The sequence below is a fragment of the Ranitomeya imitator genome, chromosome 2 (assembly GCF_032444005.1).
Source record: "Ranitomeya imitator isolate aRanImi1 chromosome 2, aRanImi1.pri, whole genome shotgun sequence".
NCBI lineage: Eukaryota > Metazoa > Chordata > Amphibia > Anura > Dendrobatidae > Ranitomeya > Ranitomeya imitator.
The window spans coordinates 505,873,452-505,887,443 of NC_091283.1; the positions used below are offsets into that span (position 1 = coordinate 505,873,452).

Sequence of the window (13,992 nt, forward strand, 5' to 3'; positions counted from 1 at the left end):
GTATACACCTCTTCTTTTACCTTTCTACCTTTTGATGCAGAGATATCAGTTTTTGCCCATTATGTTTTGTATTACAGAAAATCACAGACAACATTAAAGGGAAAGTCTGTAGCCTGGCCGTGTGTGCGGTTGCCTGGCTAGTGGCTCACGTTCGCATGTTGGGTCTGGACGAGAGGGATAAGTCTCTGCAGATGATCCGGCAGCTGGGGACCCCTTTGTATGGTGACAACATGCTGCAGTTTTATAGTGAGCGGTGAGTGGTGCACTCCTTATAATATCACTTTATTACACTCTGTTGGTCTTGCACACAGGTGCTCCTCCATCTTTTTACATCTTGAATGATTGTGTCGTGTTTGACCACTTGCGTTTTCTCCCCAGAGTGATCATCATGAGTTCCATCCTGGAGAACATGTGTTCTGAAGTTCTACAACAAACAGCCACTCAGATCAAATTTTCGGTGATTGGAAGTGAGCCGGTGCCTTACGTCCACCGCCTGCCATCCAAAAAGCCAATCAAAGAGGTCTTACATGGAGCCTTCAGCACCACTTTGGAGAAGGGCTGGGTGGACATCAGATCTCTTCACATCTTTGACACCTTACTCCACATGGGAGGTGTCTACTGGTTCTGCAACAATTTAGTAAAGGTGCGAAAAACTTATTTTATGATGCTGATTGCAGAAGACTCAGGCTTTGTGTTCATCGTACTTGTTAACTGTGAATATTACTGAATAATGCCAAAATGTCCCCAGCGATGTTCACCTTCACTTTTCCAATTAGGAAATGCCGCTCATTGAACAATCACATAGCCTTTTACTGACCATCGCAATGTGTCTGTAAAAATATGCATCAAGGTTCAGATGCTGTTCACGATTACTTCATTAGTTTAATTGGGTTTATCATTCCTCCATATTTTGTTATCCATGGATGGGCTAAATGAAGGCGGAAAGAAAAAAAAAAAAGTGAAAACCAGAGGCATAGCCACACACTGAACCCAGTTGCTGCTTTCTAGTAATTGTTTTATCTCACCTCCAAGCTGGATTCATAGTTACACTGCTCAGTACTGATGTATATTGCCTGTTCCTTTAATTTTATCTATACAAGGGTGGACTAGTGAAATCCAATAATGTAGCATTATCTCTATTTTCTTTAGTTTTAATACATTTGAGAATATATATACCGTAATATAATTATATAATATATAATTATTTTTGGCCAATCCTTGACAACAAAAGGTTTGTCCACTACTGGATAGCACTTTATTAATGTACACCTACCTCTCACTGAGTGGCTGCAGTGGTCACTTCACATTGATGAGAGCGGAGGAGCAGCACTGGTCTGGGAGGAAAGTGTAGATTTTTTTTTCCTTAATTTATGCCGATTCAGACTGCTTCATTTAAGGCATGCAATGCTGGTATCGCATCATTTAGGGTCCCCACCCCAGCACCCCTTCCTTTTGGAGTAAGGGTGACGATGGGCTGCCTGGGCAGCCTGCTGAAGGAGTCCTTGGCTGCCATCTTGATACCACTTGTACAAAGCTCACAGCCACAGACTGGATTTTAAAGGTGACCATCATTTTCCCTAAATACTGCAATATCGTATTATTGCAGTATAAAGAACAAGCGACTGCAGGTTCAAGTCTCCAAAGGGGACTAAAAAAAATAAAGTTAAAAATATATATTTTTTATTAATATAAAATTTCAAATCTATCTCCCCACTCCATTTCCAGTTTAAAAAATGCAGAAATAAAAAAATAAAATAAACGTGTGATATTGCCATGTCCGTAAAAGTCTGATCTATCAGATTAAAAAGTGAGAAAAATTGAACCTCCAAAATTTAAATTGCTGTTTTTCCTCCCAAAAGTGAAATAAAAAGCAACCAAAACCTCGTCTTTACCTCAAAATGGCATCAATGAAAACATCATCTTTCCTCTTAACAGCAAACCACATCGCGCAGCTTCTTTGATGGACGAGTAAACTAAAAATAATAAAATGACAAGCACAGAAAATGGCGACACAAGCCAGTTCATTTTTCTTTTACAAGGCTCGGAATTCTTTACCACCAAAAAATTAAACGAAAAAAAAATAAAAACTATACATGTTTGGAATCACTGATAACATTATGAATTATGTTATCAAGCCATTTTTACCGCTTAATGAGCGTTATAAAATCAATATCGGAAATGTTTGTTTTTTTCTTAACTCCATTTTTATTTTTATTTTGTATTACATTATATGGTAAAATGAGTGATATCATTCAAGAATTAAAAAAAAAAAAAAGTTCTGACTTTTAGAGGACAAAAACAATGAAACGTACAAAAAATCTTCCAGTCGCCCAGTTATTAAGGGGCGTATGAGGAGTTGTCCAGTAGTAGAAGAGCCGTTTAACATGAATGAGCTGAGAAACGTAAACCTGTTACATTTCTGATCGCTTTATGATGATTATCTGCTGCGTCGTGTAGCTCGCTGTAACTGGAACCGTTCCTAAAATAAGTGTTTTGTAGTAAATCCCATTATTACACAGCGGGTTCAGTCCTCCACACATTTACCGGCCCTTTAATAAAGCACTTTCCATTTCCTACATAGGAAAGATTTCAATCACGGGGACTTACACAATGTTGCAAGGTATTGTGGCAAAGCTGGCCAAGATGAGAACAGTATTTGTAACTATTGATACGAGTTGCCACTCAACAAAATTTGGCAATAATTAACCCTATAGTTTTATCATGGACTATGGCAAATAAAATAGATGGTGAATATTTCCCTGAGGATTCATCATCTGCGGCAGAAGAAGAAACTGCATTGCAGGTCCTCTGCCAAAATGATACAGTCACGACAATCTGCCCTGAAGGGTCTTCCATTTCCTTTTTTTTTATTTCTGGAGGGCACAGAAGCCCACCCAGCACAGGTTGAAGACCCGCAGACCAGGAGGACTTTAACAAAGGGATGGCACAATGTAGATTTCTTTTAAAAGATGTTCTTGAATATTTTTAATAAAATATACATTCTTGGAAGTTTTGTGCAAAGGAGAAGGATTCAAGGGTCATGTTCAAAATTAAAAAATAAAATAAAAATGTGGGTTAATATTTGTCACCCTGTCCTTTCCTTGGCTAGGGTCTGATGTAGTTTTAGTCTGGTGGGCATTCCCCTGCTTCTCACTGGCAGATATGGTTGTGTCTATTAAGTGTTAGGATACTGATGAGCCACGAGGAATGGTCATGAAGTGTGCCGTCACCATAGCGGCCAGTGATTCAAGACCTTTCCTTTTAAGCAGGTGTGTTCTTCTCTGCAGGAGCTGCTTAAAGAAACTCGGATGGAGTTTGCTGTGCGGGCGGTGGAGCTGCTGTATGCCATCTTCTGTCTGGACATGCAGCAGCTGACACTGACCCTCTTAGGCCATGTATTACCTTCTCTGTTAACCGACTCTTCCAAGTGGCACACACTAATGGACCCGCCGGGACGGGCATTGGCAAAGTGAGTACACCTACCCTTTAAGCATGCCGTCATGAATGTGTGCCACCCTCCTCCTCTTCTAATCTTTTCTTACAGATTGTCTGTCTGGTGCGCAATGACCTCATACTCCACCCATAATAAAGGACAACCATCCCCCCGACAGAGGAAAAGGCATAGAGAAGACATTGAGGTGCGTAACAAGCAATCATTAGCTCCTAAGTCATCATCCCTGAGGAAGTCAGCGGTGCAAGGGCTCGATATCTACAGGGTTCCTGCATAAACAACATCTTATAGGACGTTTGCATATAGAAATGCTTTGAATAATACAATTAACTAATCACATCAAAGGGTTGTCTGATACAGGAGTATCAATAATTTAAAGGGAATCTGTCGCCAGGTTTTTGCCACTTAATCTGAGAGCAACATAATGTGGAGTCAGAGACCCTGATTCCAACAGTAAATCACTTACTGGACTGCTGGCTGTAGTTTTGGTAAAATCACTGTTTTATTAGCGGGATAATATCATTAGAGGACAAGTAAACCTACTGCCAGATAGTCCTCCATATTCATGAGCTTTGTATAACTCGACCCCCAACACTGAAGATTTTTGTGTACACTGTGCATAGGCAGAAGGCTGCCAATCAGTGGTGTAGGCGGAGTTATACAGGGCTCAGCATTCAGAGAACATGTAGATTTGCAGCAGAGAAAACAGTGATTTTATCAAAACTGCAATGGTTGCTATTGAAGACAGACAGCAGCATAAATTAGATGCAAAATTGTGTGCAAGGTTGGACATATGGTTTAACGGTGTTTTGTAAGATTAGAAAAATATGGCTACCTTCTGGAAAGCACTCCATTCTTGTAAGGGGGCAGTGTCTGATAATATAGCTTTGTTGCTTTCCCATAAAAAGATACTGAGCTGCAATTTTAGACTTATATCAATTTTAAACGGTGACTGTACGCTCCGACAACTTAATCTTATTTTATAGAAAATATAATAAATGGACAATTTTCAAATAACTTTGTTTAGAAATGATGTCTCCTTGCTACGTTGTCAGGTGTAATCAGGGCCGTATTTAGAGTTTCTGCTGCCCTAGACACTTTTAGTGCTGCCTCCCCCATTCCCCCCGGTCCTCCCTGGCTGTCATACCCACCTTTCCCACACCGTGCCGAACATCCCTCTATCTCTGTCCCAGTGCTCATGCGCAGCACCTTCTTCCTGCGTGAGCGATCATACCGCTCATTAAGGTCATGAATATGCATCCATATTCATCACCTTAATGAGCGGTACCACGTGACCACTCACACAGGACGAGCTGCCGGAGCCGAGACCAGGCATCGCTGGAGTAGGGTGAGTATGACGTCTTCAAGGAGGCGGGCGGTGACCCCGGACTTTAATTTAAAAAAAAAAAAAAGAAAATAAATTTTTTGCTGCCCCCCGCATCGTTTCGCCCTAGGCACGTGCGCTCAAGTGCCTAGTGGCAAATACGGCCCTGGGTGTAATCTGTCTCTAGCAGCAGAAACACCAGGACGGATTAAGGAACTGGAGGGCGGGGCTTTGTCTCTGCTCTTGCTCTCCTGTCTGTCATATTGTGTCCACCTACTCAGAAATAGGAAACTTGCACTTTTCATACATAAATGTAATTATTTATGGTTTATGTTGAATCCAGTGTATGGAATGTACAGTGGAGAAATTTGATAACTGCCGATTTAGCAAGTTTTCCCTCCTGGTCTGTAATTTTTATCGTGGGTACACTTCACCTGCGAGTGACAGACTCTAAAAATCAAAACCAGAAAATCACATTATGTGATTTTTAATAAATTGCATTTTATTTCATGAAATAAGTATTTGATACAATAGAAAAGCAGAACTTAATATTTGGTACAGAAACCTTTTGTTTGTAATTACAGAGCTCAGACACTTCCTGTAGTTCTTGACCAAGTTTGAACACACTGCAGCAGGGATTTTGGCCCACTCCTCCATACAGATCTCCTCCAGATCTTTCAGGTTTCAGGGCTGTCGAAGGGCAACATTGACTTTCAGTTCCCTCCAAAGACTTTCTGTTGGGTTCAGGTCTGGAGACTTGCTAGGCCACTCCAGGACCTTGAAATGCTTCTTACAGAGACAGTCCTTAGCTGCCATGACTGTGTATTTTGGGTCATTGTCATGCTGGAAGACCCAGCCACGACCCCTCTTCATTGCTCTTACTGAACGAAGGAGGTTGTTGGCCAAAATCTTGCGTTACATGATCCTCATCATATTCCCTTGACTACGATGCAATCGTCCTGTCCCCTTTACAGAAAAGCACCCCCAAAGTTTGATGTTTCCCCCACCATGCTTCACGGTTGGGACGGTGTTTATGGGGTTGTACTCATCATCCTTCTTCCTCAAAACACAGCGAGTGAAGTTAATACCAAACAGCTCTATTTAGGTCTCATCTGACCACATGACCTTCTCCAAGTAATTTTAACTTGTTGTCCTAAAATAACGGCAGCAGGACTGTGCTTTGACATTGGTTTTGGGAAAAATGACGGGTGCACCTTAAGTAGTTTTTCTATGCTTTCTATTAGTTTTTCTATGCTTTTCTATGCTTTCAAGGTGTTTGTTAAGACCATGCTGAGGTGTGTAATCAATCATTGAACACTGTAGGTGAGATACCAAATGCAAAAGGCGAAAAGTGGGAGTCGCGTCGTCGAAAGGAGTGGGGCCTAATATTTGACACCATGCACCAAAATTTTCAAGCACAATTTTAGCTAAGTAGTAAAGGATGTAAACTTAGATTAGACTGTCTAATGGGGCACCAGATTTATCAAACATCATGAACCGCAATGATAAATGTGCCGCGTTTTACGACTGTCTAGTCTTAGTTGGTACTGTTTTAGAAATAGACAGTTTTGGTACTTCTGCCCCTGTATCTTGCTGTTGCACCGTACTTTACTCTACTTGTAAAAATATTACTTTATTTCACAATTAGAAATTGTTTCCTGGATTATGATGATGACAATCGTCATAGAATGATGTAAATTGTCAGAATGCCAAAGAAGAATGTCAATTTAACCAGTATGTTCTTCCTTGTAGGATTACAGCAGCCTCTTCCCATTGGATGATAACCAGCAGTCCAAACTAATGCGACTTCTCAGCTCCAATGATGAGGAGCACTCCGTGCAAACCAACCCCAGTAAGTAGCGTCTTCCCGGCACATACATGGATTTCTTCACCACCATGGTTCTTGTGAATAGATGACAGTAACATAGACACATCCTTTCTGTGTAACGTGGGGGCCTCCGGCTAATTATGTCACTTGAATGAACGGTTATGTAGCTTTTCATCTGGAATTACTAAACTCATCTGGTTCCCTTATGTTGCTTTACAGCTCTCTAGAATTAGAAATTTGATGGTTGGATTGAGTTACTATATTACCAGGAATACCATTGAGGTAAAGCTGAAAACTGGATTTGATTTAGATGCTTAAAGGGTAGTCTGAGATTGCAAAAAATTTTAACAACCTCACCCCACACCCTTTATTTATGAACAGCATCATTCTTGACCTAGGTGTTTTTTATTGCAACCCAATTAATGAATAGTAAGTAGGGTAACAACACTGTCCCCAGAACATATTAAAGTAGTATTTTCATGTGTCTAAGTGATGACATATGCTAGTGATATCAGTTATCGCCATCCTGAAATACAACATACATGTATGTCTCAGGCCAGATGCAGGTGTATGGATCGGGAGAGGAGCTCGTATCAAAAAAGGTCTAGTACATTATAGTGCTGGCAGAATGCTAATCAAGGGGAGCCACTCACTGAAAGAAGTAGATGGCACATCACAGAGCATGAGAATCAGGACAGATTAGACTGGTATGAATCACAAAAAAGTAGATGCTGGCAAGTTACAGAGCATGAGAATCAATCAAGTGTTCCTGCACAGATTAGATGTTAGGTAGAATGGTAGAAAAAAAAGTTCCAGCCTCTATAGTGCTGACAGAATGCTAATAAAGAGGCCAAGTACTGGAAAAGTATATGCTAGCTGTGTTATATGGCCAGCACCTGTCTCTAACAGCCGGGCTTGACCAAACCTGCAGTGTATGATGTTGTATTTCCTGGACCCCGAGAGGGAACTTTTGGGGACTTTGTCTCCATGATGTATTCTATAAAATGGATCATGTTCTCTGTGCATAAACAGAAATGAGATTTCTGGACGATTCTTTTGTAATTGAGCTCATGTTACATGTGCAGCCAAAGGTTTTCCACCTTATTATCCGGCTGCCAATCCTTTGATTGTTTCACATCATATCCTGGTGGCAGTGGAGACGCACCCAGCCGCGGCATCTCGAGAATTTCCCTCTGGGAAGACAATAGTCCTGGCTCATGGTCTTGGCACCGTGACATGACAGGTTCTCATGAATAAATAAAGCCGATATTTCCCCACTATTTCATATCGGTAGCTTCCTCTTTCTTATTGTGCGATTCTTCTCACCTGTCAGGATTTCTGTATAGTATTGTTCTGTGGCCATATAACTGGCTGGCACATGTACCAGCGGGCTGTCTCGGGAATTTTGGGATTTGCCACTTTTCTTTGTAACAAAACTTTATTATTATGAAGTCACTGTCGGCACAGTCTGCTCCTGTTATATCTTGCCACAATTTGACCTTTGCATTTAGGGGTTAATGTACGACAAGTGCTACTGCACATAAATCATCATCCTTCAGGGGGTGCACGTCCACCCGAAAAGGAAAATGTGAAACCCGGTCCAGTGCTCCATCTACCCTATTACATACAGGGCTACTCTAATGATTGCCATGGCTGTCACATGGAGCGCCATCGTTCTTGGCAAATTAACTAAAGGAATATAAATGGCTACTTTTAGAAGGGAACATGTCATCAGAAAATGGTAGATTGTTTTTTTCAGGTTTTAGTGTTAAATGTAAAAAATGGCAGTTTTTCTTTTTTTTCATATCACAATCTGTATTAAAATTAAAAAAAACTAATCTTCCATGTTTCATAGTGACCAGTAGGGTTCATCTACACTCTTACTTACTGTCCTTGCAGAAAATTCACATGTGCATTACTAGCAATAGATTGAGTTGGACCCTATCTTTGGTGTTGTAGCATCTAATGAGCTTGTGCAATGATCTTTGTGAAGAGAGAGGGAGCAGGGTCAGCTGTGACATCACCCATTGTGATTGGTGGATCCTGTGTTATCAGTTATATGTATAGGGTATGCCTGTCATTATAATCCTGCCTCTGTCAGAAAGTATGTGAAATTTTCAAGATTACGAATTTAGTTGCTTCTTGATATGAATTTTTTTTCCATTTGCTGTGCCTGTTAATTCCTGAATATATATATATATATATATATATATTATATTGTGTGTGTTTGTGTGCATATATAGATATATATTGTATATACTCGAGTATAAGCAGACCCGAGTATAAGCCGAGACCCCTAATTTTGCCACAAAAAAACTGGGAAAACTTAATGACTCGAGTATAAGCCTAGGGTGGAAAATGCAGCAGCTAATGGTAAATGTCAAAAATAAAAATAGATACCAATAAAAGTTAAATTAATTGAGACATCAGTAGGTTGTGTTTTTGAATATCCATATTGAATCAGGAGCCCCATATAATGCTCCATACAGTTCATGATGGGCCCCATAAGATGCTCCATACAAAATATGCCCCATATAATCCTGCATAAAGTTTATGATGGGCCCCATATAATGCTCCATATTAAAATATGCCCCATATAATGCTGCCCAAAGGTTAATAATGGCCCCATAAGATGCTGCATAGAGATATTTACCCCATATAATGCTGCACAAATGTTGATTATGGCCCCATAAGATGCTCCATTGAGACATTTGCCCCATATAATGCTGCATAAAGGTTAATAATGGCCCCATAAGATGCTCCATAGAGATATTTACCCCATATAATGCTGCATAAAGGTTGATTATGGCCCCATAAGATTCTCCATACAGACATTTGCCCCATACAATGCTGCACAAATGCTGATTATGGCCCCATAAGATGCTCCATTGAGACATTTGCCCCATATGCTGTTGCTGCGATTTAAAAAAAACAAAAACATGACATACTCGCCTCTCGTCACTCAGGCCCCCGGCACTTGCAATATTCACCTGTCCCCGTTCCAGCGTCGAGCGCCGCTCTGTCTTCGGCGTCCTCTGCAGTGACTGTCCAGGCAGAGGGCGGCGCTCACTATACATGTCATCGCGCCCTCTGACCTGAACAGTCACTGCAGAGGACGCAGAAGGCGAAGCGGCACCCGGTGGTGGAACGGGGACAGGTGAATATTGTGCAGTGCTCACCCTCTCCATTATACTGACCTGCTTCCCTATGGGAGTGGAGTCGCATCCATATGGATTACTGTAATGAGCGGTACCATGTGACCGCTCAACACTGAAAGAAGCTGTCAGCGCCCGGAGACCATCGGAGATGCAGGGACTAAGCCAGGAGCAGGTTAGTATGTGACCGCCGCCACTCCCCCTCCCCCGCTGACAATGACTCGAGTATAAGTCGAGAGTGGCACTTTCAGTCTAAAAAAATAGGCTGAAAATATCGGCTTATACTCGAGTATATATGAGATGGATAGATAGATATACTGCTCTGGCAAAAATTAAGAGACCACCACATCAAAACGTTGTCATGGGCAGCCCAATCTCCAAACCTGAACCCCATTGAAAACCTCTGGAATGTAATCCAGAGGATGATGGATAGTCACAAGCCATCAAACAAAGAAGAACTGCTTACATTTTTGCGCCAGAAGCAGTGTGAAAGACTGGTGGAAAACATGCCAAGACGCATGAAAGCTGTGATTAAAAATCATAGTTATTCCACAAAATATTGATTTCTGAACTCTTCCTGAGTTAAAACTTTAGTATTGTTGTTTCTAAATGATTATGAACTTGTTTTCTTTGCATTATTTGAGGTCTGAAAGCACTGGGTTATTTTTTTTTTTATTTTGACCATCTCTCCTTTTCTGAAAAAAAAAACCTAAATTTATTGCTTGGAAATTTGGAGACATTTCAGTAGTTTATAGAATAAAAGAACAATCTACCGTACATTTTACTAAAAAATATACAGCAAAGTATGTATATATATATATATATATATATATATATATATATATATATATAGCAAAGTACTGCAGTGCGCAGGCGCCGGGCCTCTCTGACCTTTCCGGCGCCTGCGCACTGCAGTACTTTGTTCTGCCCTCAACAGGGCAGACAAAGTACGCCTGCGCCGGAGCTGAAGATCAGAAGAGGACGTCTTGGAATGAAGATGGGAGGCGCCGCAGCGGACCAGAGACACCCATCCGACCGGACCAGCAGCGGGACCGCCCCTGGGTGAGTATAATCTAACGTCTTTTTCTCATCTTTCAGGTAACATCGGGGGCTTATCTACAGCATTACAGAATGCTGTAGATAAGCTGCTGATGCCGGTGGGCTTACCTCACCCGTGATTTTCGGGGTGACAGGTTCCCTTTAACCCTTTTAGCTCCCACTATTGAAAACATTCTGATATGTTTCCCACAAATATGCCATATTGACAAATATTTTGTGCATCCTTCTCTACCTAACGTTCTTGCTAACCCACCGTACTTTATGCTTTAAGAGTAAAGTTGGCCTTCCTCCTACCACACTTTTCTGCTTCTGACTTTCAAAATCCTCTATGGGTAAAATACCCCCCAAAATGAGCTTCACTTGTCCACAATCTATCCATTAATGAACATTTAGATAGTGTTGCCATTTTCTGATCCCTATGCCTTTTTTTTTTTTTATTCCATTGATTGACAAAAAACTTTGCAAAAAGAGAGCACTTTTTTCTTTTTAGTAGAAATGTGGAGTGCATACAAATTTTTGATCTCTTCTTCTGAATAGTAATTCCGGTATTATTTTTTCATGGCCTTCACTATGTAGGATTAATATGGGAATATTAAATAGGACTTTTGCAGAAGCGGCTGTACCATTAACCCCTTCCCGACCTTTGACGCCACGTAGGCGTCATGAAAGTCGGTGCCAATCCGACCCATGACGCCTATGCGGCGTCATGGAAAGATCGCGTCCCTGCAGACCGGGTGAAAGGGTTAACTCCCATTTCACCCGATCTGCAGGGACAGGGGGAGTGGTAGTTTAGCCCAGGGGGGGTGGCTTCACCCCCTCGTGGCTACGATCGCTCTGATTGGCTGTTGAAAGTGAAACTGCCAATCAGAGCGATTTGTAATATTTCACCCATTATAACGGGTGAAATATTACAATCCAGCCATGGCCGATGCTGAAATATCATCGGCCATGGCTGGAAATACTAGTGTGCCCCCACCCCACCCCTCCGATCGCCCCCCCACCCCCCCGTTCTGGCCGGTACACTGCTCCGGCTCCCCTCCGTCCAGTGCTCCGCTCCCCCCCGTGCTCGTGTCCGCTCCCCCCGTGCTCCAATCACCCCCCTGTGCTCCAATCACCCCCCCCTGCACTCCGATCCACCCCCCCGTGCTCCGTTCCACCCCCCCGTGCTCCATTCCAGCCCCCCCGTGCTCCGTTCCACGCCCCCCGCGCTCCGTTCCACCCCTCCCGCGCTCCGATTCCCCCCCCCCGTGCTCCGATCCCCCCCCCCCCCCGTGGTCCCCCCCCACCCTATCATACTTACCGATCCAGCCGTGGTCCCGTCCGTCTTCTCCCAGGCGCCGCCATCTTCCAAAATGGCGGGCGCATGCGCAGTGCGCCCGCCGAATCTGCCGGCCGGCAGATTCGTTCCAAAGTGCATTTTAATCACTGAGATATAATCTATCTCAGTGATCAAAATAAAAAAAATAATAAATGACCCCCCCCCCCTTTGTCACCCCCATAGGTAGGGACAATAAAAAAATAAAGAAATTTTTTTTTTTTCCACTGTTAGAATAGGGTTAGGGGTAGGGTTAGGGGTAGGGCTAGGGTTAGGGTTAGGGGTAGGGTTAGGGGTAGGGTTAGGGCTAGGGTTAGGGTTAGGAATGTGCACACGTATTCTGGTCCTCTGCGGATTTTTCCGCTGCGGATTTGATAAATCCGCAGTGCTAAACCGCTGCGGATTTATGGCGGATTTACCGCGTTTTTTTCTGCGCATTTCACTGCGGTTTTACAATTGCGATTTTCTATTGGAGCAGTTGTAAAACCGCTGCGGAATCCGCACAAAGAAGTGACATGCTGCGGAATGTAAACCGCTGCGTTTCCGTGCAGTTTTTCCGCAGCATGTGTACAGCGATTTTTGTTTCCCATAGGTTTACATTGAACTGTACACTCATGGGAAACTGCTGCGGATCCGCAGCGTGTGCACATACCTTTAGAATTAGGCTATGTGCACACGGTGCGGATTTGGCTGCGGATTCGCAGCAGTGTTCCATCAGGTTTACAGTACCATGTAAACATATGAAAAACCAAATCTGCTGTGCCCATGGTGCGGAAAATACCGCGCGGGAACGCTGCGTTGTATTTTCCGCAGCATGTCAATTCTTTGTGCGGATTCCGCAGCGTTTTACACCTGTTCCTCAATAGGAATCCGCAGGTGAAATCCGCACAAAAAACACTGGAAATCCGCGGAAAATCCGCAGGTAAAACACAGTGCCTTTTACCCGCGGATTTTTCAAAAATGGTGCGGAAATATCTCACACGAATCCGCAACGTGGGCACATAGCCTTAGGGTTAGGGTTGGAATTAGGGTTGTGGTTAGGGTTAGGGGTGTGTTGGGGTTAGGGTTGTGGTTAGGGGTGTGTTGGGGTTAGTGTTGTGGTTAGGGGTGTGTTGGGGTTAGGGTTGTGATTAGGATTATGGCTACAGTTGGGATTAGGGTTAGGGGTGTGTTGGGGTTAGTGTTGGAGTTAGAATTGAGGGGTTACCACTGTTTAGGCACATCAGGGGTCTCCAAACGCAACATGGCGCCACCATTGATTCCAGCCAATCTCGTATTCAAAAAGTCAAATGGTGCTCCCTCACTTCCGAGCCCTGACGTGTGCCCAAACAGTGGTTTACCCCCACATATGGGGTACTAGCATACTCAGGACAAACTGCGCAACAATTACTGGGGTCCAATTTCTCCTGTTACCCTTGTGAATCTAAAAAAATGCTTGCTAAAACATAATTTTTGAGGAAAGAAAAATGATTTTTTATTTTCACGGCTCTGCGTTGTAAACGTCTGTGAAGCACTTGGGGGTTCAAAGTGCTCACCACATATCTAGATAAGTTCCTTGGGGGGTCTAGTTTCTAAAATGGGGTCACTTGTGGGGGGTTTCTACTGTTTAGGCACACCAGGGGCTCTGCAAACGCAACGTGACACCCGCAGACCATTCCATCAAAGTCTGCATTTCAAAAGTCACTACTTCCCTTCTGAGCCCCGACGTGTGCCCAAACAGTGGTTTACCCCCACATATGGGGTATCAGCGTACTCAGGAGAAACTGGACAACAACTTTTGGGGTCCAATTTCTCCTGTAACCCTTGGGAAAATAAAAAATTCTGGGCTAAATAATTATTTTTGAGGAAAGAAAACGTATT

General features: G+C 42.9%; 1 protein-coding gene across 1 annotated transcript in view; it reads left to right on the top strand.

Annotated features, from left to right (window-relative positions):
* Positions 1-13,992, top strand: part of MED24 (mediator complex subunit 24) — a 115,375-nt gene that overhangs the window by 66,897 nt on the left and 34,486 nt on the right. The window contains exons 19-23 of the mRNA XM_069751637.1: positions 78-253; positions 379-643; positions 3,288-3,469; positions 3,545-3,638; positions 6,528-6,627. Coding sequence (XP_069607738.1) covers positions 78-253; positions 379-643; positions 3,288-3,469; positions 3,545-3,638; positions 6,528-6,627 — 817 coding nt within the window. The remainder of the gene's footprint in view (positions 1-77; positions 254-378; positions 644-3,287; positions 3,470-3,544; positions 3,639-6,527; positions 6,628-13,992) is intronic.